This window comes from Crotalus tigris, unplaced genomic scaffold (genome assembly GCF_016545835.1).
Source record: "Crotalus tigris isolate CLP2741 ecotype Arizona unplaced genomic scaffold, ASM1654583v1 scf7180000019137.2069052, whole genome shotgun sequence".
Taxonomy (NCBI): Eukaryota; Metazoa; Chordata; class Lepidosauria; order Squamata; family Viperidae; genus Crotalus; species Crotalus tigris.
In genome coordinates this window covers 266,678-291,904 of record NW_024097395.1, presented here as the reverse complement: position 1 = coordinate 291,904, position 25,227 = coordinate 266,678, and the positions used below count along the sequence as shown (strand labels likewise).

Sequence of the window (25,227 nt, the reverse complement as noted above, 5' to 3'; positions counted from 1 at the left end):
AATGGGACCTATGCAAGGTTGAGAGACATTCGTAGAAGCAAAACATTAATTTTGAAACTGATGTATTGCTTTTCAACATGCAGGGGGTGGAGGGGATTAAAATTAATTTTAAAAAATGGTTTAATTTTTTTTTTCCCACAAATACTTTGGACAGGTGCTGAAGCCATTTCTTCAAAATGCCTCCGGTGCTTACGCAGAACTGTGGGGTAGAAACAATCTTGAAAAATAAAGATGACACTGTCTGCTTTCTAATTAATTCTTTTGAAGTTATTTTGGTATAGTAGGCGTCACAAGCATCATACAGTCATCTCGGAACTAGCCACAGAAGCATTCCCTGTTGGAAGAAGGTGGCTTTTTCGGAAATTGTCACTAGTCTACACCCCGCTCATTTGCCCTATCTTTTAAGCACCTTGGGAAAAATGCCAGCAATGGTTTAAAACAGCTGGAACACCCAAGTAGCTTTATATCAGCAGCAGCCCATCGGTAATATGCTGGTGGAAATACATTCATACTACTGAAAACTCCCATATCAGAGGTAACCATTTCCGTAGCTGGGGAAAGCTCCCATTACCCTATTATTATTTTTACCACCCTCCCCTTAACAGTCTAATTTTTTTCTTGGGAGAAATGGGCAATGAAAACACATTTTTCCCACCACATCATAATATTGCAATTGTGACACATGTAAGAAAACATGTTTTTCCTCCCCATTCCCAGCATTTCATGTCCAGCACACCAAAAACTTCTAATGACTCTCATTGAATCATAAGCCCTGTTTTTAAAGGCCAAAAGAACAACAACATCCATCATAAAACTTGAAACAAATGGCAGAATGATCTCTGAGGGGGTCTACACTCTTTTCTACTCTCTTTTTCCTTCTTCTTTCCTCCCTCCCTCCCTCACTTTCCCTTTCCTTCCTTCTCTTCCCTCCCTCCCTCCCACCCTCCCACCCTCCCTCCCTCCTATCTTTCCTTCCTTCCTTCCTTCCTTCCTTCCTTCCTTCCTTCCTTCCTTCCTTCCTTCCTTCCTTCCTTCCTTCCTTCTTGCTTGCTTATCTCTCTCCCTCCATCTCTCTTTTGCCACACACACACACACACACAGAGAGAGAGAGAGAGAGAGAGAGAGAATTCTTCCCACCGTGAGTCATCCTATTAGTTGCTGTCAGTTCTGTGCTACCACACAAGCAATGAAGCAACTTGTCGCTCTCATCAGCGGAAACCAAAATACATTCTGTAGTAGCTCACTCCTACTTCCAGTGAAGTTTGTGAAATGATTCTTGACAGTGTGGAAAAAAAATACAGGAGAATTGGGATTTTCTGTAAAACATCTAGTCGAAAGAATGAGCTGCTGAAAGTTGAAAAATGCATGCCGTTTCCTTGGCTGCTCCCCCGTACCAGTCCTCATCAGACCATACATGTGATTGAATCTCGACATTTATGGATGCTGACTCAAGACGGGATGCTGCGTTTCCTATCCACCCCCAACCCCGGTGCATAAACGTTCCTCAATGTACAGAACTGACACTTCAGGATATTCTCAGTCAATCTTTTGCCTCTTAATACCTTTCAAATACTCAAACTTTCCATCAATCAGAGGTTTCTGTGAGTTGTACTCTCGGCTCTTGGAGTGGGTGGTGGCATACCGAGTTAGGTGTGAATGCCTCAGACTGCTGGTGTAATACAGATTGCTCTACAGATAATCCTTGACTTACAACCATTTCTTTAGTGAACATTTGAAGCCCTGAAAGAAGTGACTTATGTCCGTTTTTCACACTTACGACTGTTGCAGCATCCCCAGGGTCTTGTGATCAAATGTAGGCGCAGGTATTTATGACTGTTGCACTGTCCCAGGATCATGTCGTCAACATTTGCAATCTTCCCAGCTGACCAGATTTGCTTAATAACGTCATACTTCTCTTAACCACTGTGTCCCAAAAACTTGTAAAAGGGGCACAATTTACTTAACTGCCTTGCTTAACAATGGAAATTTTGGGTTCAATCATCGTAACTCGACTACCTGTAGTTGGCAGAAGAACCCAAGAAAAGCATTCAATATTTCATTCCCACACTGGCCGATCAGATGACTCCCAAGAAATCCACACTTTAAGCATGAGCCTGGTTGGACTTCCTGTCTGTGTATCCCACTAACTAACATTCATACATATACCACTTTGGAATACTAAAGTTCCATCTGATTGTCAAGATGATTAAGATGGTCACCTTATAACCCTTGGAGAACTTTTCTAAGACTGTTCCTCAAATGTCTATGGAGATTCTCAGTCATCCAAGTTATGGTTGTCCCAAAGATGCTTTTTCAAAAGACAGCTGGACTTTCTTTGGTTTTTTTCCCCTTGAAGATGTTTCGCTTCTCATTCAAGAAGCTTCTTGAAAAAGCATCATTGGGATTGTTCCTCAAAGGAGTTTCACCTCAAAGAGGGACATCTAACCTCAACCCTCCATATTGAACAAATGTTCCAATGGAAACATTTGCTGTCTTTTATTTCTTTACTACAGTGTTTCCCAATCTTGGCAAGTCTAAGATGAGTGGACCTCAACTTCCAGAATGCCCCAGCCTGAGGAGGAATTCTAGGAGTTGAAGTACACCCATCTTAAACTTAAGGTTGAGAAAAACTGCTCTAGTACCACAGAAAGAAGAACAAATGTGAGTACTTAGAACAGTGGTTCTCAACCTGTGGGTCGGGACCCCATTTGGGGTCGAACGACCATTTCACGGGGGTCGCCAAACAACGCAGTCTACCATTTTTCCCCCCTTTTCCTTAGCTGTGCTACTCCCTTTTATTCTATTGGCTTTTGAAAGCCAATAGAATAGACTCTCTTGAATAGAGTCTAATTCTATTGGCTTTCAAAAGCCAATAGGAATTGTCCAGGCTGTCTCTGCCCTGCTGAGCCCACCAAAAGTCCCATTCTGCAAACGGTGCTGCACCAGTTGAGTAGTCCTCGATTTACGACCGGTTGAGTAGTCCTCGACTTACGACCGGTTGGGGGTCGCGGCATTAAAAAGGTTGAGAACCACTGGCTTAGAACAAGGTGGGCAACTCATTTTCCCAAGGTGCCACATGAGAAACTGGGATTGTTGTGGAGGGCCAAACCAATAGGACCAACACAACACTGTGTAGGTACATAACACACCCACATACTGGTATATACCTAAATTGAAAAAAAAGTAGCACTCACCTTCAAAATAAAAGCAATACAGTTGTATTGTGTGCATGGTGGACACTTATTTACATTTGATTTCTAATTTCCAACTGACCCTCATAGGAGCCAACTCAATCATGTTCTCACAATACATTAAAAGATGAACAACTCTCTTGTGCAGCCCCCAGCTCCATTTTTCTGGCAACCCAACTTTGCAATTTCTGTTTTTAAAAAATTACCGAGAACTAGGCAAGGTAAATTTGAATAAGAGCTGAAAATGCTGGCTCCATCTCCAAAGGGTTAACATGTCCTCTGCAGTCTTTGGATATCAAGACAAATGTTAAAAATATATAATGTGGGCCCTGATCTGCTCTACCTTAAAAAATATTACCATCCTGGCCACAAACATATTCAGAAATACTGCATCCCAAGTGTAGCATAAGCCAGGATCAAGCTAACTACATTTTAACTTGAGGACCATTTGTCCTCAAGGACCATTTGAAATCTTCAAGCTATTCCTTTTTTTTGGGTTTCAAATTGGCTGGTGGCTCACACACTCCATGCCATTTGTCTTTGACCCCATAATAATCCTGATGATAGCCCTTATACGAAAGTATATGTTTAATGCTGTTGGGAAGGGAAATTGGCAGAGCACGTTCAAGTGACAATGCTCATCCCAGGCACAAAATGTGACCTTCCCTTATCTCATTCAAGCCCAACAGTTTTGCCATGCTAGTAAGTGAGTGGTGTTATATAAACATCTGCCTCACTTCTGGCTGGGATCCAAAAACTATTACACTGAAGAATGTATAAGTGTCTAGTGCAGTGTTTCTCAGCCCTGGCAACTTGAAGATGTGTGGACTTGTGGTTGTTTGGATGCCACCTATTATCATATTTGGTGGTCGTGCAGAAATATAAAAGCCTTTTGGATTAAGATATGGTGGAATATTCAGAGAATTTTTAGAAGGAAGGTAAAATTTACTCCACAATTATTTTTGTTAGGTATAGTTACGGATTGTGACACAAAGGAGGTTATATTGATGTTAAATTTGATCAGAGCCGCAAGGCTGTTAGTAGCACAATATTGGAAGAAGGAATCTTTGCCCACTTTGCAGGAATGGTTTCTTAAAGTGTCTTATTTGGCGGAAATGGCAAAGATTTCGGCTTTTTTAAAAGAACAATTGCAAGAGAAATTTCTTGCTGTTTGGGATAAATGGATAAAGTTTATACAATTTAAATTGGATATAAAAAAATACCATTTAGCTTTTTCATAACCTTTATTTATATATATATATATATATATATATATATATATATATATATATATATATATATATATATATATCTTAGTGTTATATTCTTTCTTTTTTATATATATATATAACTTTTTTAATTTTTCTTAACTAAGCCTATATTCTGCTCTGGGAAGCTCCGGGGGGGGGGAGGGAGTGGGTATTCTGGGGGGGGGGGTAGGGGAAGGGTTGTTTTGTTTTGTTTAGTTTCTTGTTTATGCTGTTGTTGTATTGTTATTTTTTTTGTTTCTCTGTAAAAATTTATAAAAAATTTTCAATAAAAAAAAAAAGATGTGTGGACTTCAACTCCCAGAATTCCCCAGCCAGCATAGCCTGCTTCCTGTCTAACAAGAAGCACTGATGCCTTGGTCCTCCAGGCCAAGGATAGGGCATAAGGCTGACTTGAGTGCCTTTATTCCCCCTCCTAATGCATCATTACTGCTATAAAAATACTAATAGAAGTTGTGGATTACTGATTGGGTGGTTGTGAAGTCAAAGAAGATAAAGCCTTCAGCCCTGTAACAAAGAGCAGCCATAAAATAATGCCCCAAATGTGACACAATCTGCCTACCTCTTAGATTAGCAAAACTGGCTGAACAAACAGACAACAATTATATAATGGAGAATATGCCTCTTCCATTAACCCAGCAACTGTGTCTGGGATGGTTCATCTATTCTTTAGAGCACAGCTTGTTCAGAGAAAGGGAATAGTATGGCTTCTTTGGAGGATTTATCTTAAAAATTGGTATATATCAAGTAGAGCATGAGAAGTGGATCACTTAAAGCAGTGGTTCTCAACCTTTTTAATGCCGCGACCCCCAACCGGTCGTAAGTCGAGGACTACTCAACTGGTGCATCACCGTTTGCAGAATGAGACTTTTGGCGAGCTCAACAGGGCAGAGACAGCCTGGACAATTCCTATTGGCTTTTGAAAGCCAATAGAATTAGACTCTATTCAAGAGAGTCTATTCTATTGGCTTTCAAAGCCAATAGAATAAAAGGGAGTAGCACAGCTAAGGAAAAGGGGGAAAAAATGGCGGACTGCATTGTTTGGCGACCCCCGTGAAATGGTTGTTCGACCCCAAATGGGGTCGCGACCCATAGGTTGAGAACCACTGACCTAAAGCCAAATAAAACTTCAGAGGAATGGTAGGGGTGACTTGGCTATTGTATTGCACATCCATTTTTGAATGTGAACAGGCTTCCAGAAACATAGATACAATGTTTTAAACTTTACATCTATAAATATCAGACATTAAGCCATCATTTCCTTAATTCTGGTTTCCTAAACAAAGCATGAGAGCCACTTTGGCATAATGGTTAAGATATCAAGCTAGATGCTAGAAACTCAGAGACAGTGACTTCTAGGCTTGCCTTAGGCCAGGGGTGGGCAACCTTGGCTTTTTTATGACTCATGGATTTCACCTCCCAAAATTCCTGAGCCAGCATGGCTCAGCATGGAAACCTCTCCCTTTCCCCTCAGCATGGCTAGCTCAGGAATTCTGGGAGTTGAAGTCCACGAGTCATAAAAGAGCCAAGGTTGCCTACCCCGTGCCTTAGGCACAAAGCCAGATAGGTGATATTGGGCCGGTCATTCTTTCTCAGCCCTAGAAAGGAGGCAATGACAAAATCTTTCCAAGAAAACGTATTCTGACAGTCTCCAAGAATTGGACACAATTCAATGGAAGAAATAACAAAACCAAAGCATAATTGACTAGCTCAGGAGTAGGCAACCCAAAACACTCAAAGAGCCACTTGGACCCGTTTCCCACCAAAAACAAAACACCGGGAGCCGCAAAACCCTTTTGATATCTAAAATGAAGATAACACTGCATATATCCTTTTCTACCTTTATTATAGGTTTGTGTGTGTGTGTGTGTGTTTTTTTTTTTGTGTGTGTGTATATGTATGTATGTATATATATATATATATATATGTGTGTGTGTGTGTGTGTATGTGTGTATACAAACACACACACACACACACACACACAGGTAAAAAAAAGGATATATGCAGTGTTATCTTCATTTTGGATGTCAAAAGGGTCTCTCTCTCTCTCTCTGTCTCTCTCTCTCCCTCCCTCTCTGCCCTTGGTCTGCCACTCCTCTTCCCCCACTCTCTTTCTTTCTCTCTCTCTCTTTCCTTTCTCTCTCTATCTCTCTCTCTCCCTCCCTCCCTCTCTCTTTCTCCCCCCCCCCTCTCCTATCTGCTGCTCACCTGGCAAGCTTCAAGCTGTTGTCCACAAGCTCAGGAGTAGGCAACCTCGTCTCTTTTATGACTCATGGACTTCAACTCCCAGAATTCCTGAGTCAACCTAGCTGGGCTAGGTAGCTCTCTCCTGCCCTTCCTGCTTCCTGCAGAGACGCAGCAAAGGGAGGAGCTCTGCCCAGTAAGCTTTTCAGCTCCCCGGAGAACACTGTGAGTACACTCTCTTTTACACACACACACACACACACACACACACACACACACACATGGCAGAGGAAGCTGGGAGCCACAGGGGAAGGCTCAAAGAGCCGCATGCGGCTCCAGAGCCGCAGGTTGCCGACCTGTGGACTAGCTTCATGCATCACATTCAGCTATGAACTGGGGTTTGCAAACTGCAATCTGCAGGTCCACAAAACTCACTAATCCCAAACCATATAGATTGTATGAGTGTTGTTTGAACCACACTGAATGTGCTGCAGGTAAATAGCTGGATCTGTTAATAAGCATTCTGCTACGTCAGTCTTCTCCAACTTGATGTCCTATAAAAATATTGACACTGCAGCTTCCATAATTCTTTATCATCTCTATCCCATCTGTCTTACTCCTGTTGGCAATATCTGTGTGAGTAATTTTACACAGAATATCAGTTGCCTGGCAAATCAGCAACTGGTTCGTCAGAATAAGAGTTTGTGGTTTAAGTTGGAGGGTTATGAATTTCCCTGACTGATTGTCACAGGTTGAAATAGGTTTGTTTTTAAAAAATTGCCTATTCTGCAAATATGTCCATTTTGCTTCATAAATAAGCACTTCCTTGAGAACCTCACATCTGGCTGACCAAACTGAAACTTGTGCAACACACTGCAAAATAAATCTTCTTCCTTCATCTTGAACCCCTATCTGAGGTGTGCCATAAATTACAAACAACTTTAGGTGAATTGAAAAGTCTGTAAACGTTCACAGCAAGAGAGAGAGATTTTGTGAATCGATTGGCGAGTTTTTATAGCAAAGTTTAGAACTCGTTAGTGTCCATTTTGAGAGGTCTTCTCATTTCCTGATTTCTGTACACCTGCTAGATTTGTAACATACAGTGTGCTGCTAGCTGAAAGCAAGTAGGAATAAGGTGATCTACCATGGTTTTCCATCATGCAGAGTTGGAACGTTACATGTAGCTTGGTGGAAAACCTATCCAGTGCCAAGCAGTGCAGGTCATCCCTTCGCTCATTCTGAATTCCTTCCTCTTCAGCTTGGTCATCAAGCATTTCCCACAAGCTTGTGTTGGGTAAGAGGTTGGTTGTTAAATTCAACCTAAGGATTCCTCAGAAGAGATGCTAACTTTGGCAAGATTGCTAGACCATCATCTCTCAACCAGGGATTCTTCAGCTGTGACTTGACAAAGTGTGAAGAGAAGCCACTTATGTAATGTTCTCATGAGTGTGCATGGTTTACACATCATTAGACCAAATAAGTAGACATGGCAAAAAGCCATAGCTATGTGTGTGTGTGTGTGTGTGTGTGTGTGTGTAAAATTTAAAACCCTAGAAAGAATGCAGAGAAGACAGCAAAGATGATAAAGACATCTAATCATACAATGAACAGTTGAGGGAATTAAGTGTGTCAAGTCTAATGAAGAGAAGAACTAGGGGTGACATGATAGCAATCTTCCAATAGTGGAGGGGCTCTCACAGAAAAGAGGGGTCAACCTGTTCTCCAAAGCACCCGAAGGCAGGAGAAGAAACAATGGATGGAAGATCATTAAAGAGAAATCCAACCTAAAACTAAGGAGAAATTTCCTGACAGTGAGAACAATTAATCAGTGGAACAGCTGGCCTTCAGAAGCTGTGGGTGCTCCATCTCTGGAGGTTTTCAAGAAGAGATTGGTCAGCCATTTGTCCAGATTGGTACAGGGTCTCCATGCTGCTTCAGGAATTCTGGGAGTTGAAGTCCACAAGTCATAGAGGGTCCATAGTGCTCCAATTCTGTTTTAGAGGGCTGTCTTTTCAATTTTTATTTTATACTGCATAATAGGAGTATCTTGTGGAATATGGTAAAGAAATTTAAGATGGCAGCCATGGCAATACGACTGAAGCTCCATCCTTTTCTTAGGTCCATTGCACAGGTGACACGTTAAAAAAAAACCAAAACCCAGCAGAGCATCAATTGCACTGTTTCAGTGCCAGTTTGACTTTTTTATACCACATCCTGCACCAAACCCTGCTACATCATTTAGGAAGAGTTGGCGTCTTGTTCATTTTGTCCTATTGAAGTTTTTCCTTCCTTTATTCCAGATTATAAAAAAAAATCTGCTTCCTTCGAGGCCAACGCTAGTAGCATTCATTTTGAACAGCTCAAGTGTGAGACATTGAAACAGCTGAGGAAGCTTTTACCGAAAGTGTGACTTGTTGGCTGTCATGCTCCACTGCTCAGGTTGCTCAGCAAGCGACACGCTGGATGCCGTGCTGAGCTGGTGTTCATTTCAAGGAATGGTGCAAGGAACGGTTTCTAGCAAGGGCTTCTTACGGGAAGTCCTTGACTTATAGCCATTCATTTTGCGACCGTTCGAAGTTGCAGCGGCACTGAAAAAGTGACTTACATCAGGATCCTGCACTGAGAACCATCTTGGTCATGTGATCAGAATTCAGGTGCTTTGGCAACAGGCAAGTATTGATGATAATTGCAGCCTCCTGGAGTTCCGTGATTGCCAATTGTGAGCTTCCCAGCTGGCTTCCAACAAGCAAAGTCAATGGGGAAAGGTGGATTTTGCTTAACGACTGTGTGAGTCACAACATCTGGAGTGATTTGCTTAACCACCATGGCGAGACCGATCATGACATCTGGCTTAGCAATAGAAATTCTGCCCCCAATTGTGGCCACGAGTTGAAGACCACCCATACATTGGCTACTAAACGGGTGTAATGAAAATGTAGTCTTTTAGATCTGGGAGTTGAAGTCCACAAGTCATAAAAGAGCCAAGGTTGCCTACCCCTGAACTGGACCATCTTGTTTTTCTTCGAAGACCTTTCGCTACTCATCCAAGAAGCTGCTTCAGCTGTGAATAGATGGTGGGGTCCTTCCATTCCACACCACCTATTCAAAGCTGAAGAAGCTTCTTGGATGAGGAGTGAAAGGTCTTCAAAGAAAAACAAGATAGTCCAGTTGCCTCCTGGAAAAAAAAAAAAAAGCATCTTTGGGTCAAGAGTTACACTAATATCGAAGAAATAGTCAAACAGAATCATTAAGGAAAGCATGCCAAAAGAGGAACAAAATAAAATGTGAATGACAATATTTTTTTTTTTAAAAAAAAATCTTTTAAATGATTTTCAAGCATTGAATTGATAAATTATCCCACGGCGAGAATTGACCGTGACGAGTTGACGGAGGCCAGTTGTCCCATTCCGGAGCCACATTTCCAACGTCTCGCTCAGGGGAAAACCAGGGTGCATCGATGAGTTTGGGGCTGGCCACTGGGCCTTTCATTCCCCTTTGGCTCCTCCTTACACTCGCCCGCGTTACGCCGGGGTTTCTCGCAAGCGCCGCGCCGCGCCGCACCGCACCGCTCGCCCGCGGAAGGTCCGGCAGGCAGAGAGGCGAGCGCGCGCCCGCCCTCGCTCGCTCGCTCGCTCCCGCGGCTTTTGAATGGGGGCCGAAGCCGCCAATGAGCCGGCGGGCTGGCACCCCACAGCCCCGCCCACTTCCCTTTGCGTCACGGGGCACTTCGATGCGCTCCCAGGAGTTTGGCAAAAGCGCCGGCAGATGGTGAGGGTGGCTGCGCGCGCTTGCAGCTGCTGTCGGGCCAGGAGGGGATGCGCGCCAGCCCGGACGGCATTGCACAACGTTGCTCGCTCTCCTGCGCGGCTGCTCACCTTTAAGGCGGAGGGGAGGAGGGCGGCGGCGGCAGCGGGTGAATCAGCCGAGAGAAAAGGCACAACCCGCTCGGTCCTTCAGTCGCTTCCCCGACCCGCGCGGCGCCGTCCGGCTTCCTTCGCGCAGGAGCTCGAGGTCCTCCTGCCTGCTCGCCGCCTTCCAGCTCCATGAGCCGCCAGCTGGAACCCCGCAGCCCCGCCGCGCTTCTGCACTCGCCGGCGGCCGCTCCCCGCTGCCGGAGCGCCCCTTCCAAGCGCCTGCTTTTACACGACGCCGCCGAGGAAGCTCCGGCCGCCGCCAAGTGCGCCCGCCTGGCCGTCGATTACAGCAGCGCGGCTCCCCAGGATTGTCTCAGCGCGCCGGGCTCGCCTTGCGCTCCAGCTCCGCCGGCTCCGGGCGGCCAGGGCTCGCCTTCCAGCGCCCAGGGCCCCAGCTTAATCGCCGGCTACCTTTTGTTGCCCTTGCTCGACCGGGAGCACGTTTCCAGGGCGCTCGATATCAACACCGGCCGGGAGCTGCGTTGCAAGGTAAAGCGGGCGGGTAGCCCGGCGCGATCTGGGAGCCGCTCCAGCCTTCGGGGCTTGGGATTGCGGGCGGGGGGTCGACCCTACTCGGGGGGGGGGGAGAGGGAGGACAAAACGCCGCGCTTCGTCTTCGTCCTGAATGGGATTTTCGGCGCCTCGGCTAAGGCGGCCGTCATGAACCGCCTGGAATATCCGGCGTTTCAAGGGCAGCCGGATCCGATGTTCTGCACCAGAAAGCGAAGATCTGACTTGCAAAAAAGCGCCGCGTTTCTTTAGGACAAGTAATGCGTTGCGTCGGATGGGTCTGAGCATTTTATTTTTTGGGGGGTGGGGTGGGGTGGTGTAGGTGGGCAGGGGTGCTTGTGTGTGAAGGGAGAAACGTGAACACGAGAAGGGTCCGAAAACTTACGTCCGAAGGCCACAGGCTCTTTCTGCCCTTTGATTGAACGGGAGCTTTTTTTTGGGGGGGGGGGGGAACCCAGATCCTTTGATCGCCTTTGGAGGGGGGGGGGGTTTCTTCCGAGGAAACCTACTTCTGAAAGCGGAGAAGGCATCGATTTGTGCCTGGATCGGGACACCAAAGAGAATCCCAGGGAAGAAAAAAAAATACCTGCAAAACGCGATGCATTTGCTTAATTTCCTTGGCGCCCGATTCGGTTGCGCTGCAGTTGCAAGCGCAGACTTCACCCCAAAAATGTTTTCCGCGATATTTTGGGGGGGGCGGGGGGAGGGATGCAAGAACAAGCGAATCCCTGCAGAAGCGGGTCCCGTGTGTGTGTGTGTGTGTGTGTGTGATTCTCTGTGTATTTTTAACTGCATCGGGAAAGGTCCTGGGAGCAACGAAGGGTTAAGTTTCCTCCGTCATCCTCCTCTTGTTTTCCGCTCCCCTCCTGCAGCCTCGTACGCAAGCAGGAATTGACTGCCACTACCAGCAGAGAGCTTTCCAAGTTTTCCATGAGGTGTCCTCAGCTCTTTAAATAAAACACGCACTGTGCCTCCCTCGGCTTCTCTCCTTGCGGAGAGAGGAGGCCGACGCTGGAGCCGTGAATTTTCCTGCTGCCACCTGCCGGCCGCCTCTCCGGGCAATCCCGGCTCTCCGCTTGCTCTTCTGCACAGAACCATTGGAAACAAACGGGGCTGCTCCAGAGTTAAAGTAACAGGGTGGAATTCCGGTGATGGCAGGAGAAGGAGGGTTAAAATCAAAAACCGGCAGCCTGCTGCCAAATGATTGACTCTCTCTAAAGCAGGAGTCCCCAAACTCAGCAACTTTTAAGACTTGTGAACTTTAATTCCCAGAATCCCCAGCCAGCAAGCTTAACTTAAGATATGTGGACTGGCTGGGGAATTCTGGAAGTTAAAGTCCGCAAGTCTTAAAAATTGCCGAGTTTGGAGATTCCCTGCTTTAGAGCAGTGTTTCCAGGCTTTCACAACTAAGGTATGTGGACTTCAACTCCCAGAATGCCCCAGCCAGCCTACCCATCTGAAAGTTATCAAAGTTAAGCATGCTTGCTGGGGCATTCTGGGAGTTGAAGTCCACACATCTTAAACGTTGCCAAGGCTGGGAAACGTTGCTCTAAAGAGCCTTTTGCTCACTGACCCCCTGCTTGTAGCCTTCTGCTTTTCTCCTGCTTTTCGCCTAAATGTAGTTAAGCCCCGTTTGAAGTTGCATGCTTCTCCTTAAAATATAGTTACTAGCCAAAGTGCCTCTGGTTAAACTCTTAGGTTGCCAGATGGACTTCCCTGATAACCCCTTACAATCTACATTGTAACATAGTGCAGATAATAATAGAGAAAGGAGAAGAAAAGGAACATAAGTAGGTGGGTAGAATTTGTTTGTTTTTAACTTGGAGTCCGAGTCTGGGGCCAATGCAGTGGAACCACGTGTTGCTAGCCGTCCCTACATTCCCTTCCTTGGGCTTGTCTGTTCTGGCTTGCAAACCCTGCTTCAGCAATAACCTGTGGTGAGAATTGCTCTTTTCCAAGTCAGGAAAATAGTCTCATAAAGTATTTATTTTTAACCTCCGCTGGGCTTGCAACGAGGCTGGTGTAGCCTAGCGTGACTTTTAGCTGTGTAGGGGACTAGTTCTTACAGGGAAGAGGATTTTGTTGATGGCCTCGTGCTAATCTGGAGAGAAAGTAGCCAGGAAGAAGAGGCTGTGTGTGTGATTGTTTGGAGACCCTTTGTAATATCTTTTCTCTCTGGGAGTGTGTGCCAAGTTGAAAGAGTCACCGTTTCCAGCTTGGCTTAGGATGTGAGTAAGCTCTTCGCAGGTCCCAGAACATGACTGCAGTCTTGCAAAATATCTGTGAATAAAGTATGAGAGGCTTTAATCCTCTTCTTCCTTGCCTTACATGTTTGCTGTGCTTTAAAATTTCAGTTCGGTTGCCTTTGTTTGACTCACTGCTAGGCAATTGCTTTGATGGCTTTTAATAGCTCTCTTCCCTCCCTACACATCTCCCCTTCAGTTTCCCTTCACACTCTGGAGAAGGGGGGGGGGAGCATTACTGTACATACATGCTGATAGGGAATTGTTGGCCAACCTTTACAAACAGGTGTGCAACGTCTGCTCGGATCCAGGGCTGTCGTTTTCCTCCTCAAGTGCAAAAAAGCAGGAATTGCAGATATCACAGGTGCGATGTTTGAGCGGTGTCTGGAGAGATGTACCCAGGACAAACGCAGTACACCAGAGCTGCTTTGCCAGATTAGATCAGGGTATGATTTATTTGGTATTGTGTTTTCAGTAGCCTGTTAGCTGAATACTTCTTGTTCCTGTTGGAACACTAAGACTTTCTCTGCTCTCTATGCTAGGTGTTCAGTGCCAGAATTTCTGCCAGCAGAGATTCTCTCTAGCCCAGGAAAAGCCATGTGTACCTCCAGAACAGGGGTTCCCAAACTTTTCTATACCCTGCACCCCTAGAACGCTTCTGATCTATTCTCACACCCCTTACAAACATTCAAAACGAATTATGCATATACACTTATCATTTTGAAATTTCTAAACCCAACTTTTCGCACTCCCTGGAATATCGTCTCGCACCCCCAGGGGGTGTGAGCACCCCCTGTTGGGAACCCCTGCTCTGGAAGATGGTCTATTCCAGGGGTAGGCAACCCAAAACACTCAAAGAGCCACTTGGACCCCTTTCCCACCAAAAACAAAACACCAGGAGCCGCAAAACCCTTTTGATATCTGAAATGAAGATAACACTGCATATATCCTTTTTTTACCTTTATTATAGGTGTGTGTGTGTTTGTGTGTGTGTTTGTGTGTGTGTATGTATGTATGTATGTGTGTATATATATATGTATATGTATGTATGTATATATATATATATATATACACACACACACACACACAGGTAAAAAAAGGATATATGCAGTGTTATCTTCATTTTAGATGTCAAAAGGGTCTCTCTCTCTCTCTCCCTCTCTATCTGCCCTTGGTCTGCCACTCCTCTTCCCCCGCTCTCTTTCTTTCTCTCTCTCTCTTTCCTCTCTGTCTCTCTCTCTTTCTCTCTCTCTCTCTCTCTCTCTCTCACACACACACACAAAAACACACACACACACAGAGAGAGAAGCAGGGAAGCACCATTCCTCTCTCTGTCTCTGTCTCTCTCTGCAAAGGCAGAGGAGGCTGGGAGCCGCAGGGGAAGGCTCAAAGAGCCGCATGCGGCTCCGGAGCCGCAGGTTGCCGACCTGTGGTCTATTCCAAAACCTAGCATCCCAAGACATCAAGCAAGACTTGGACATGATGGATATCATAGTTCAACACTTTGGGAGGTGACCAAATCACCACCCTCTCTTTCAGCCATTGTTATTCCATCATCTTCCCAAAATGAGTTCCCCTTCCTCATCTAAGTATCTTTGCACAGAAATGTAACGCATCTTATTTTAGTTGCATATTCCAGGAAGTGTGTGTAGTTCTTCCAGAAGCTTGATTGCTTCTCTTTTTCGATGCTGCTCTGTTGTGGGGACCATAGCAGCCTTCTTCAGGGTGGCAGTTCCTGCTATCTCCTCCTCGATGGCTGCTTTAACGGAGGGATCCCAATTTACTAATAAGGATTTAATGATTGTAGATGTACCAATAGAGGAGAATATTTGTAACTATGGGTTAAACTCATGGGTTCTTGGTGCTCGCTGAGCTTGGTTGTTTTCTTATAGATGTTTCATTACATTAACTAGGTAGCATCATGCGTTGCTAGAAGGGAGTGGGCTTTCTAACAAAATCCTGAGGATGTTATCTCGTTGGATAATAAAATGTCTGCAAGAAAACCACCAAGCTCGGAGAGCACCAAGGACCCCATAGCCGCACATATTTTGATCAGGATCCATCAAGAGCAGGAGTGTCAAACTCAATTTCATTGAGGGCCGCATCAGAATTGCGGTTGCCCTCAGGGGGCCGGGTGGGTGTGGCTAGGGTGGGTGTGGCCTACTGGGTGGGTGTGGATGGAGTGGGTGTGGCCTACAGCGTTCACGTCAAGGGTGCCTGTGGGGGCCTGGGCAGGAGTGGGACAGATCTGAGGGTCTCTGGCAGAAGGGGATGGGACCAGGGCAAGTGCCAAGCCATGGTCCACTGGAGGAGCCTCACTGTTCCTCTCAGGCCATGCCGGGGGGGGGGGGCTGGGCTTATGGAGCTAAGACTGAATGCGTTTCAGCATAGAGGGCCACCACAAAATTGTACTTTGGCTCCCGGCCGTCCGGCCTGGGCCAGGGCCAAGGCAGTGGGGGCCGTTCCCTCACTGTTTCCAGGATAGCTTTGTGGGCCACATGAAACCACTTTGTGGGCTGCATCTGGCCCCCGGGCCTTGTGTTTGACATGTCTGATCAAGAGAATCTATCCTGCTGCTTGTATTCTCCAATAAAGTCTTATTTAATCTCTCTTTTTTTCTCTCTTTCTCCCTCCCCACTTGGTTCTATCTGTAGGTCTTCCCTCTCAAACACTACCAGGACAAAATCAAGCCTTACATCCAGTTACCATCACACAGAAACATCACTGGGATTGTGGAGGTCATCCTCGGAGACACAAAGGCGTACGTCTTCTTTGACAAGGACTTTGGTGACATGCATTCCTACGTTAGGAGCTGCAAGCGTCTGCCGGAGCAGGAAGCCGCTAGACTCTTCAAACAGATTGTCTCTGCAGTCGCTCACTGCCACCAGTCGGCCATTGTGCTAGGGGATCTCAAACTCAGGAAATTTGTGTTTTCTAATGAAGAAAGGTGAGCTGTCGGGCCTGTGCGATGATTGGCTTTCAGATCTCTCTCCAAAGAAGATCCTGAGACACGTGTTCCCAATTGCCACTTCTAATGCTTAACTTATAGCCTTTGGTTTTCTGGTTTCGATGACTAGGCCAGGTTTGGCCCAAGGACAGCCAGTTGCTTACCCCTGCTGTGAATCATATAGCAGTTCTCTGTATCAAATAGACCTCTTTAGAATGAGGAAAAGATGGTGATCCAGTCTGGGGAAACTAGTGCTTTTGTCCTTTCTGTAGGGCAGGGGTGTCAAACTCAATTTCATTGAGGGCCGCATCAGCATTGTGGTTGCCCTCAGGGGGCCGGGTGGGTGTGGCCAGGGTGAGTGTGGCCTACTGGGTGGGCGTGGATGGAGTGGGTGTGGCCTACATCGTTCGCGTCAAGGGTGCCTGTGGGGGCCTGGGCAGGAGTGGGACAGATCTGAGGGTCTCTGGCAGAAGGGGGTGGGACAAGGGCAAGTGCCAAGGCATGGTCCACTGGAGGAGCCTCACTGTTCCTCTCAGGCCATGTGGGGGGGGGGGTGCTTATGGAGCTAAGACTGAATGCATTTCAGCATAGATGGCCACCACAAAATTGTACATTGGCTCCCGGCTGGCCTGGGCCAGGGCCAAGGCAGCGGGGGGCCGTTCCCTCACTGTTTCCAGGATGGCTTCGCGGGCCACATGAAACCACTTCGTGGGCTGCATCTGGCCCCCGTGCCTTGTGTTTGACATGTCTGCTGTAGGGAATAATATCTGATAATACTTACCATAATGTGCAACAAGCCCCAATGATTCTGGTGATAGCCTGTAAAATTATACTCTTAATGCTGTTGGGAAGGGCAGATAGGAGAACACATTCAAGTGACAATGCTCATCCCAGGCACAAAATGTGACCTTCCCTTATCTCATTCAAGCCCAACATTTTTGCCACGCTAGTGAGTGAGTGGTATTATATAAACATCTGCCTCACTTCTGGCTGGGATCCAAAGAACTATTACACTGAAGAATGTATAAGTGTCTAGTGCAGTATTTCTCAGCTGTGGCAACTTGAAGATGTGTGGACTTCAACTCCCAGAATTCCCCAGCCAGCATAGCCTGCTTCCTGTCTAACAAGCACTGACGCCTTGGTTTGCTGGCACCCTCCAGGCCAAGGACAGGGCATAAGGCTGACTTGGGTGCCTTTATTCCCCCTCCTAATGCATCATTACTGCTATAAAACTAGTAATAGGAGTTGTGGATTACTCATTGGGTGGTTGTGAGGTCAAAGAAGATAAAGCCTTCAGCCCTACAACAAAGAGCAGCCATAAAATAATGCCCCAAATGTGACACAATCTGCCTACCTCTTAGATCAGCAGAACAGGATGAACAAGTAGACGACAATTATATACAGGTAGTCCTTGACCTATGAGTAAAATGAAGCTCAGAATTTCTGTTGTATGTTATGAGGGCCGTAAATCGAGACACTCACATAACTGACCCCAAGCTTTTGACATTTTTGTGGCTGCTATTAAACATTCTTTAAGTGAACCCGTTGCTCCCAATGTGTGTTTTGTTGCTGGAAATTAGATATAAGTTCCGGTTTCCGGCAAAAAAAATATAAATTACGGTCATATGACCATGGGATGTTGCAAACAGCTGTAAATGCAGCTGACTGATCATGTCACTGCAAGGGGAGGAATCAATACTTTGAATCTGAGTAGCTTTGGGGGGGAGGTCTGTCATAACTTGGAACGGTCTCTAAGTCACCAGTCGTAAGTCAAAGACATCCTGTAATGGAGACTTTGCCTCTTCCATTAAGCCAGCAGCTATGTCTGGGATGATTGATCACACTTGGGGGATTCTGGGAGTTGAAGTCCACGCTGGTGTAGTGAAATGCAGAATTTTGAATGTAGGCATAGCACCAATAATTTTTGAAACCTGACATGGTTTCTCTGTTCCTGACCTCCTTGGGATACTCTTTAGACCTTGAACCCAATGGTGCTTTTTTTATTAGACGGCTTTCTTACCTCTACATTTTTCTTCCTCCACAAATATCACTTAATATTCCTTTCCTAGAGAAATCACAAAAGGTTCCTTAGAGAAGCATGTGTGTTTGTTTATTTAAATTGCAGTTCTTTCAACCTCTTAAGGTCATTTTTGTGCTTTTTTTTTTTAAAAAAAAATCTATATTGTTATTGGCGCAAATAAATACATGCGCAGGATGGTGTACTAACAGAAGCATGTTTGTCCCAGAGTTGTGAGCTGGCAATTTGGTGCCAGATCCTGGCTTCTCAGCAGGAGCACACATGACTAGGTTAATCCTTGCCGGATGTTTGAATGTCAAGCTTTTTCACTGAGGCTCATTTGTACACAGCATACCATGCATGCTGAAGATCGTTAGTTGCCATATTTGCAAATAAATAAATTCAGTATACAGAACAGGGACAGGATTCTGATTGTTAAGTGGTATAACTTAATTTCGACTAATATACTCTGGCTCCAGTCATGAGGGTGGGGGCTGAGCTGTTTGACATCCAAAATGCTTCATCTTCATTGAGCTGAATAACCCAACGGTTAATTGGCTTCCATCCATACAAGTTTAAAAAAAAAAAAACTAGCATAACTGGTCTATGAATGACTTTGTCCCATGTGGTTTGACTTAGATTACAAGGTTAGGTGTGCGGCGGAGTAGACATGAATTAAAGATTGATGTACTTTCAAGTGTCACACATTTAAATGAATTGTATTTGGGCATTGACGGCAAATGAGAATTGCATAAAGAACCTGTCATGAATTGAAGGGTTGGGAGAATAGAAGCGGCAGAGAGGAGAATGGTTACAGGCTTAGCCAGGAATGCAAAACTGGATGCGATCAGTGGCACAGTGGGAAGGAATGAGTCTGCAATTGTACAACCAATTTGTGTGCCCTGCTATTGTTCAATAAAATCTTTAAGGCTTGAAGGCCCCAAACCACCTTGGCTACCTTGAGACTTGAAGGCCCCAAAACCACCTTGGCTACCTTGAGACTTGAAGGCCTACATGCCACCTTGGTTTGATGCAGAAGGAATAGTGTTGACCGTTTAGGGTCAAGTTAGTCCTCAACTTACAACCACAGTGAAACTGAAATTTGCTGTTGCTAAATGAGGCAGTTGTTAAGTGGGTGGACAACCTTTCTTGCCCCAATTGTTAAGTGAATCGCTGCAGTTGTTAAGCTAGTAACACGGTTGTTAAGTGAATCTGGCTTCCCCATTGGCTTTGCTTGTCAGAAGGTCACAAAAGGGGATTGCATGACCCCGGGACATTGCGAGTGTCATAAATATGAGTCAGTTGCCAAGCATCTGAATTTCGATCACATGACTATGGGGAATGCTACAACAGTGACAAGTGTGGCAAACTGTCACAACTCACTTTTTTTCAGTGCTGTTGTAACTTTGAAGGTCACTAAACAAATAGTTGCAAGCCGTTGCAACCTACGTTGCACAGCTTGGCACCATCTTTTTCCTACCCCCAGTATTGTATTTTTAGAGAACTAATCGTGTAGGTTGTGTTAATCACAGTTTGTGATGTTTTAGTTGTGAGCTGACCCAGTTTACTGGCTGTCTTGGGTGGGTGTCTTGAAAGGATTTGGATCTTGGCCCTGAGGGGAAAGTATAGAGAAAATGTTGTGAAGTTTTAATGGATGTATTTCAGAGGCTTGTTGCACACTGCGCCGCCACCCAACCTCACAATTGTGCCAACAATGCAATGTTCCTTTTCTTTGCCCTCCTCCGGAGATAAACTGTAGGACCCTCTTAAAGAAAGAGTGCTGAGGGCAGAAGGGAGGAAGGTAAAACTTTTGAGATCATCCCTTTGAAGATAACTGTAGTTGGGTCGTGTGTCGGCAGGCCCAGAATAGGTAGGAAAAAGCAGCCTATTTGAACTTGGTGGGAGTCCTGCTTTTGGCATCTGAAGCAATTTCACGCATGACTGCTGCAATCCATACATTACTTTGAAGTGATCAAGCATAGTTGCTTGTGAATGCTAGGGATTGTGCAGTTAATTCTCCCTGGATGCGTATGCATGCTCTTAAAGCCTTTGGTGTTTAATTTCAGTGTTTTGGGTTTGCGGGAAGGAGCAGCTGATTATTCTGTGTTACATTAAGGAGCAAATTATTCCCAACATAATTCTGAATTCTTCAGTCTGCTAGGAGTTGCACCTCACTATGGCCTGGAGACTCTGTGTCTATCTGGTAAATAGCATTTTTTTTTCTCCTAACGGGAGATTATGTCTTCTTATTGCATTTAATTCCTCTGTCTCTCTCTTAGTCCCAAACCTTTTTGGTTTTTTTGGGGGGGGGGGTTCATGGATCCTGCTGCAGATTAGCACTTTTGAATAGCAGTGGGATAGAATCACTTGTTAAGGAGAGTCTTAAGAGGGGATGGCTATGAAACTGGAATTGGAAACAATGGTTGCTGAATTGACGAAGAGAAGCTTTTGAATTTAGTAAACCATTATATTGGTGGAGATGGATGTGTAAATCTATTTTAGTTTTTCTTGCAAGTTGATGAGTAAGAAAGTTTGAGAGGTGGATTTGGATTATCTCTGCCTTTTTTGAAACATGTAGTCCAGTTTTTACATGATAAGTAAGAAAGTAGGAGATTTATTTATTTATTTATTTATTTATTTATTTATGAGACTTATATACCGCTTTAAGTGCAAGCACTCTCTAAGCGGTGTACACCAATAAGCAATATATATATATATTTACATTGCCCCCAACAATCTGGGTCCTCATTTTACCTACCCTGGAAGGATGGAAGGCTGAGTCAACCTTGAGCCGGTGAGATTTGAACCGCTGACCTGCTGAACACAGTCAGCTAAAGTGGCCTGCAGTACTGCACTCTAACTGCTGCGCCACCTCAGATGCGTTGCCCCAAGTTTGGTATATATAGGCCAAGAGGAGCTACAAATAATTAGCAAGACCACTTAGACGTATATACCACTTCATAGTGCTTTTACAGCCCTCTCTAAGCAGTTTACAGAGTCAGCATATTATCCCCCAACAGTCTGGGTCCTCATGTTACCGACCTCGGAAGGGATGGCAAGCTCAGTCAGTCTTGAGCCGGTCAGGATCGAACTTCTGGCAGTGGGCAGAGTCAGCCTGCAATACTGCATTCTAACCACTGCACCACCAGGATTCATAATGGCTAAGAACATGGAGCAAAAAGCTGGCAAAGTGAAAGGAAGGAGCTGCAAGCAGTCTGCAGGGCAAGCTGCTTTTTCCAAAAGGCAACTGGACTTTCTTGTTTTTTTTTTCTTGGAAAACATTTCCACTTCTCATCCAAGAAGTTTCATTGAAGCCTTCTGGGAAAAGCACTTTTGGGACATGTTTTGTGAAAATCAGGCTGTTCTGTTAAATATCCTGCTTTGACACATGAAGTGACAATTGGGACAAAGAGATTGCTGAATGAAAGGACTCGCGGTGAGATGGTGGCTGGGTATCTGCACCATAGATTAAGCTTCCGAGCTGTTCTCCTGCTTAGTGTTTTTATTAGATAGGTGACTTCATAACTTTGAGCCTTGGGGTGCTCAGCAAGGGGTGAACGGGCATGAGTGAATCAGTCAGTCAAAGTCAAGGTTGAAAGTCTGTAGCAAAACAATGGTCCTTTGGCAACCAGCAGGCCTGGGGACGAGGGCAATCTATGAGAAAGTACACATTGACCTAAAAAAACAGCAACTCCTTGCAGGGAAACAGTTGGGTTGGCTGCCTCTGATAAACTGAATCACTTGCTGAAATAGCAGATTGCACTCTGTGCTGCTAATTTAGAAACTTAGTAATTGCACAGGGTTGATGTTGTATGCAGCGTGTTTGGTAACCCTGGGGGGTGAAGCAATGTTGGGCAAGAGATTAGCCTTAGTAAGCACAGGTGTGAAACTTGGGTCCCTCCAGCCAGTTGGCGAGTAGGTAGGACAATCTGACTCATATTTTCCATGTACAGGACCAGCTAGGGGAGGGGGTAGGGAGAAGGAAGGTCACAGCAAGGAGGCTGGCTAACTAACGCTGTAAGGAAAGCGGGGGCACCCACCCCACAGAAGCTGGAAAATATTTAATCCACCAATATAAGAACAGCAACGCAAGGTTTGGGGAAGAGAATTCTGCAGAAAAGCTGTGAAACCTACAAGGCTCGTCTGTATACGTGTGTGAATTGAGGGGTTGTGTAAACTGAGGGGTTGCGGGTGTTGTATAACTGAACTAGAGAGTTACAACCATTTCAGGAACAAAAGGGATGTAGGTTTTGGCTGCAATCCATCAGCAAGTTAAGGCTTGATGTCACCAAGACAAAACTGGCTTTCGTCCAAGATCATTGCCCTGTGAATGTGACTTGCTGTAATGGAGTCTCTCCCGTGTGCGTGTCATTTCCTTCACTTCTTTTTCCTTTGACAACCCATTGAGAAGAGTTGTGGGTTGGACACTGGCTCTCTCGCGGCCTCACCCATGCGTAGAACTTTTGCTGTGATTTTTTTTTTTAAGGGGTGGCAATTCTGAAGGAAGCAAATGATCGCTAATTTATTCTCTTATCTGCATCAGGGAATAAAGTTCTCGACTTATAACCACAATGGAGCCCACAATTTCCATCACTAAACAAGACAGTTGCTAAGTGAGTTTTGCCCCATTTTGTGAACTTTCTTGGCACAGTTGTTAACACTGCAGTTATTAAGTTGACAACACGATTTTAATTGAATCTGTCTTCTCCATTGACTTTGCTTGACAAGGTCGCCGAAGGTGATTACATGACCCCGGGACATTGCAACTATTGTAAGTCCATGTCAGTTGCCAAGCATCCAAAATTCTGATCAGGTGACCATGGGGTCATAAGTGTGGAAAAACGGTCATCCTTTACTTTTTTTCAGTGCCGCTGTAACTTCAAATGGTCACTAAATGAATACTTTGTAAGTCAAGGGTTACCTGTTTAACATTGGGTCATTGAATTAGAAGAAGTGCATTTTTACTCATTGACCCATGATTTCCATTTGCTTAATGTTTCGAGGCCCAGGTGTGTGTGAGTGTATGTGCTCCCGAGCATTCTGACTGTGCCATTTGATCAACAGTGGCGCACTCCTATATTAAAAGTGCCAATGTCCTTGAGACGGGCTGATGAACTTAGGTGAACTCCATAGCATGTGCCTTACTTTATCATCTCTGCAGATTAACCCTAGATGGAAAATCTGAGCGGTGTTTTGATGTGCAGGTTTCTGTTTCAGAGCAGTAGCTAACATTTGGGCAGGACAGAAGCATGGATGTGCCACTCTGTTGCATGTGTCTGTGTGAGCGTGGCGTTGACCTCTCTGGCATTCTAACTGAGGTGTTGTCCTCTTCTGATCCTCCAGGAGGCAGCTGAGACTCGAAAGCCTGGAAGATACTCACATCATGAAAGGAGAGGATGATGCGTTGTCGGACAAACACGGCTGTCCAGCGTACGTTAGTCCAGAAATTTTAAACACAACGGGAACCTATTCCGGGAAGTCGGCTGACGTTTGGAGCTTGGGAGTTATGCTTTACACTCTCCTGGTGGGACGGTATCCCTTTCATGACTCGGATCCTACTGCCCTCTTTTCCAAAATCCGGCGTGGACAGTTCTGCATCCCTGACCAGGTCTCTCCTAAAGCACGGTGCCTCATCCGCAGCCTCCTTAGGCGAGAACCCTCTGAAAGACTCACTGCTCCGGAAATTTTGCTCCACCCTTGGTTTGATGCCGTTTTGGAATCTGGGTACGCTGACCAGGATGTACGGATCTCTGATCAAGTGGTCCCGGAGCAACTGAAGGAGGACGATGATATGAGCCTTTTCTTTTGCTAGCTCCACCTACTCACTTTTGCCTCGGGGACAAGAGACATGGCTCTTGCAGTTCAGCATTTTGTGTCCATTTTGTGTCGGTACACGTGTGTGTCCATCTTGTAAATCCATCGCTTTCCAAAAGCCTTCCTCTGCTCAGGACAATTTTGATCTCAAATGCACTTATCCCACAGGTGGATGGTCTCTATCTTCTCCCATGTCCACAAAAGCTTCCAGAAAGGTTGCGATCTTGGCTTGCTCAATCTAAGGATTCTCCCTTTGGGATTGGGACGGGGGGGGGGGTTGCCATCTGGCATAAGCATGCTGAACTTTTGAACTAGAATCTGGGGGAAAACTAATGTTGAATTTCATTGAGAAAACCAGATGGCTTTATCTGGAATTTGCAATACAGGTGGTGGTCCTCGACTTAACAGCCATTCGTTTAGCGACTGTTCAAAGTTACAACAGCACGGGAAAAAAGTAACAAATGACCAGTTCTCGCACTTACGACCGTTGCGGCATCCCCACGATCACATGGTCAAAATTTGGGCGCTTGACAATCGGCACGTATTTACGATGGTGGCAGCCTCCTGGGGTCATGTGGTCACTATCTGTGAACTTCCCAGCCAACTTCCAACACGCAAAGTCAATGGGGGAAGCGGGAGTTGCTTAACAACTGCAGTGGTTCACTTAACCAGCATGGCAAGAAAGATTGAAAAATGGGGTGTGGCTAACTTAACAACTGCCTTGCTTAGCAATGGGCTCAGCTGTGGTCGTAAGTGGAGGACTGCCTGTATATGTTCTGCAGCCTCTTGTCAATGTCCTTCTTTTCTTTGTCTTAATACAAGAGAGCTCTGAGCTCCCTGGGCTTACTCAGATCCACATGGCCTGCCTTTGCTGCCCAGTTTACTGTTACAGCAATGGTACAAATGCCAGAGGATTCTCCTGTCTCTCTTCCATCATGGAGATGACAGGACCGCCAGCTGGCCTTTGATTACAGAATCTTTTTGCTGGTGATGTAAGAGCGAAATGCAGTGGTGGTTCTTATGAAGCCTGGCAGGACAGTGCTGGAACGACGGGTTGGCACATTTTTTTTTTTTAAAAAAAATGGAAGTATTGAATAAGAGTTCAACAATGATTTCTAATAATTCTTTTTCCTCGTGTG

The 25,227-nt window shown here is 45.5% G+C and overlaps 1 protein-coding gene and 1 long non-coding RNA gene across 4 annotated transcripts in view; one reads left to right on the top strand and one right to left on the bottom strand.

The window, feature by feature from the left end:
- Positions 1-10,649, bottom strand: part of LOC120315473 — a 30,309-nt gene extending 19,660 nt beyond the window's left edge. Inside the window, exon 1 of the long non-coding RNA XR_005558700.1 lies at positions 10,519-10,649. This is a non-coding gene — a long non-coding RNA (uncharacterized LOC120315473). The remainder of the gene's footprint in view (positions 1-10,518) is intronic.
- On the top strand, positions 10,366-25,161 carry TRIB1 (tribbles pseudokinase 1). Of its 3 annotated transcripts, none has more exons than XM_039359831.1 (3): positions 10,366-11,046; positions 15,965-16,257; positions 23,618-25,161. In XM_039359831.1, the coding sequence occupies exons 1-3, from the start codon at positions 10,687-10,689 to the stop codon at positions 24,084-24,086; spliced, it is 1,122 nt and encodes a 373-aa protein (XP_039215765.1). In that variant the 5' UTR covers positions 10,366-10,686; the 3' UTR covers positions 24,087-25,161. The 3 variants fall into 3 exon arrangements, with proteins under 3 accessions (XP_039215765.1, XP_039215767.1, XP_039215766.1); XM_039359833.1 differs by lacking the exon at positions 10,366-11,046 and adding an exon at positions 11,171-11,324; XM_039359832.1 differs by lacking the exon at positions 10,366-11,046 and adding an exon at positions 11,789-13,756.
- The last annotated feature ends 66 nt before the right edge of the window (positions 25,162-25,227 follow it).

Coding starts and splice junctions, on each gene's coding strand:
- TRIB1 (XM_039359831.1), top strand. CDS start 10,687: ATGAGCCGCCAGCTGGAACCCCGCAGCCCCGCCGCGCTTCTGCACTCG. Junction 11,047..15,964: donor GCCGGGAGCTGCGTTGCAAG/GTAAAGCGGGCG, acceptor TTCTATCTGTAG/GTCTTCCCTCTCAAACACTA. Junction 16,258..23,617: donor GTGTTTTCTAATGAAGAAAG/GTGAGCTGTCGG, acceptor CTGATCCTCCAG/GAGGCAGCTGAGACTCGAAA.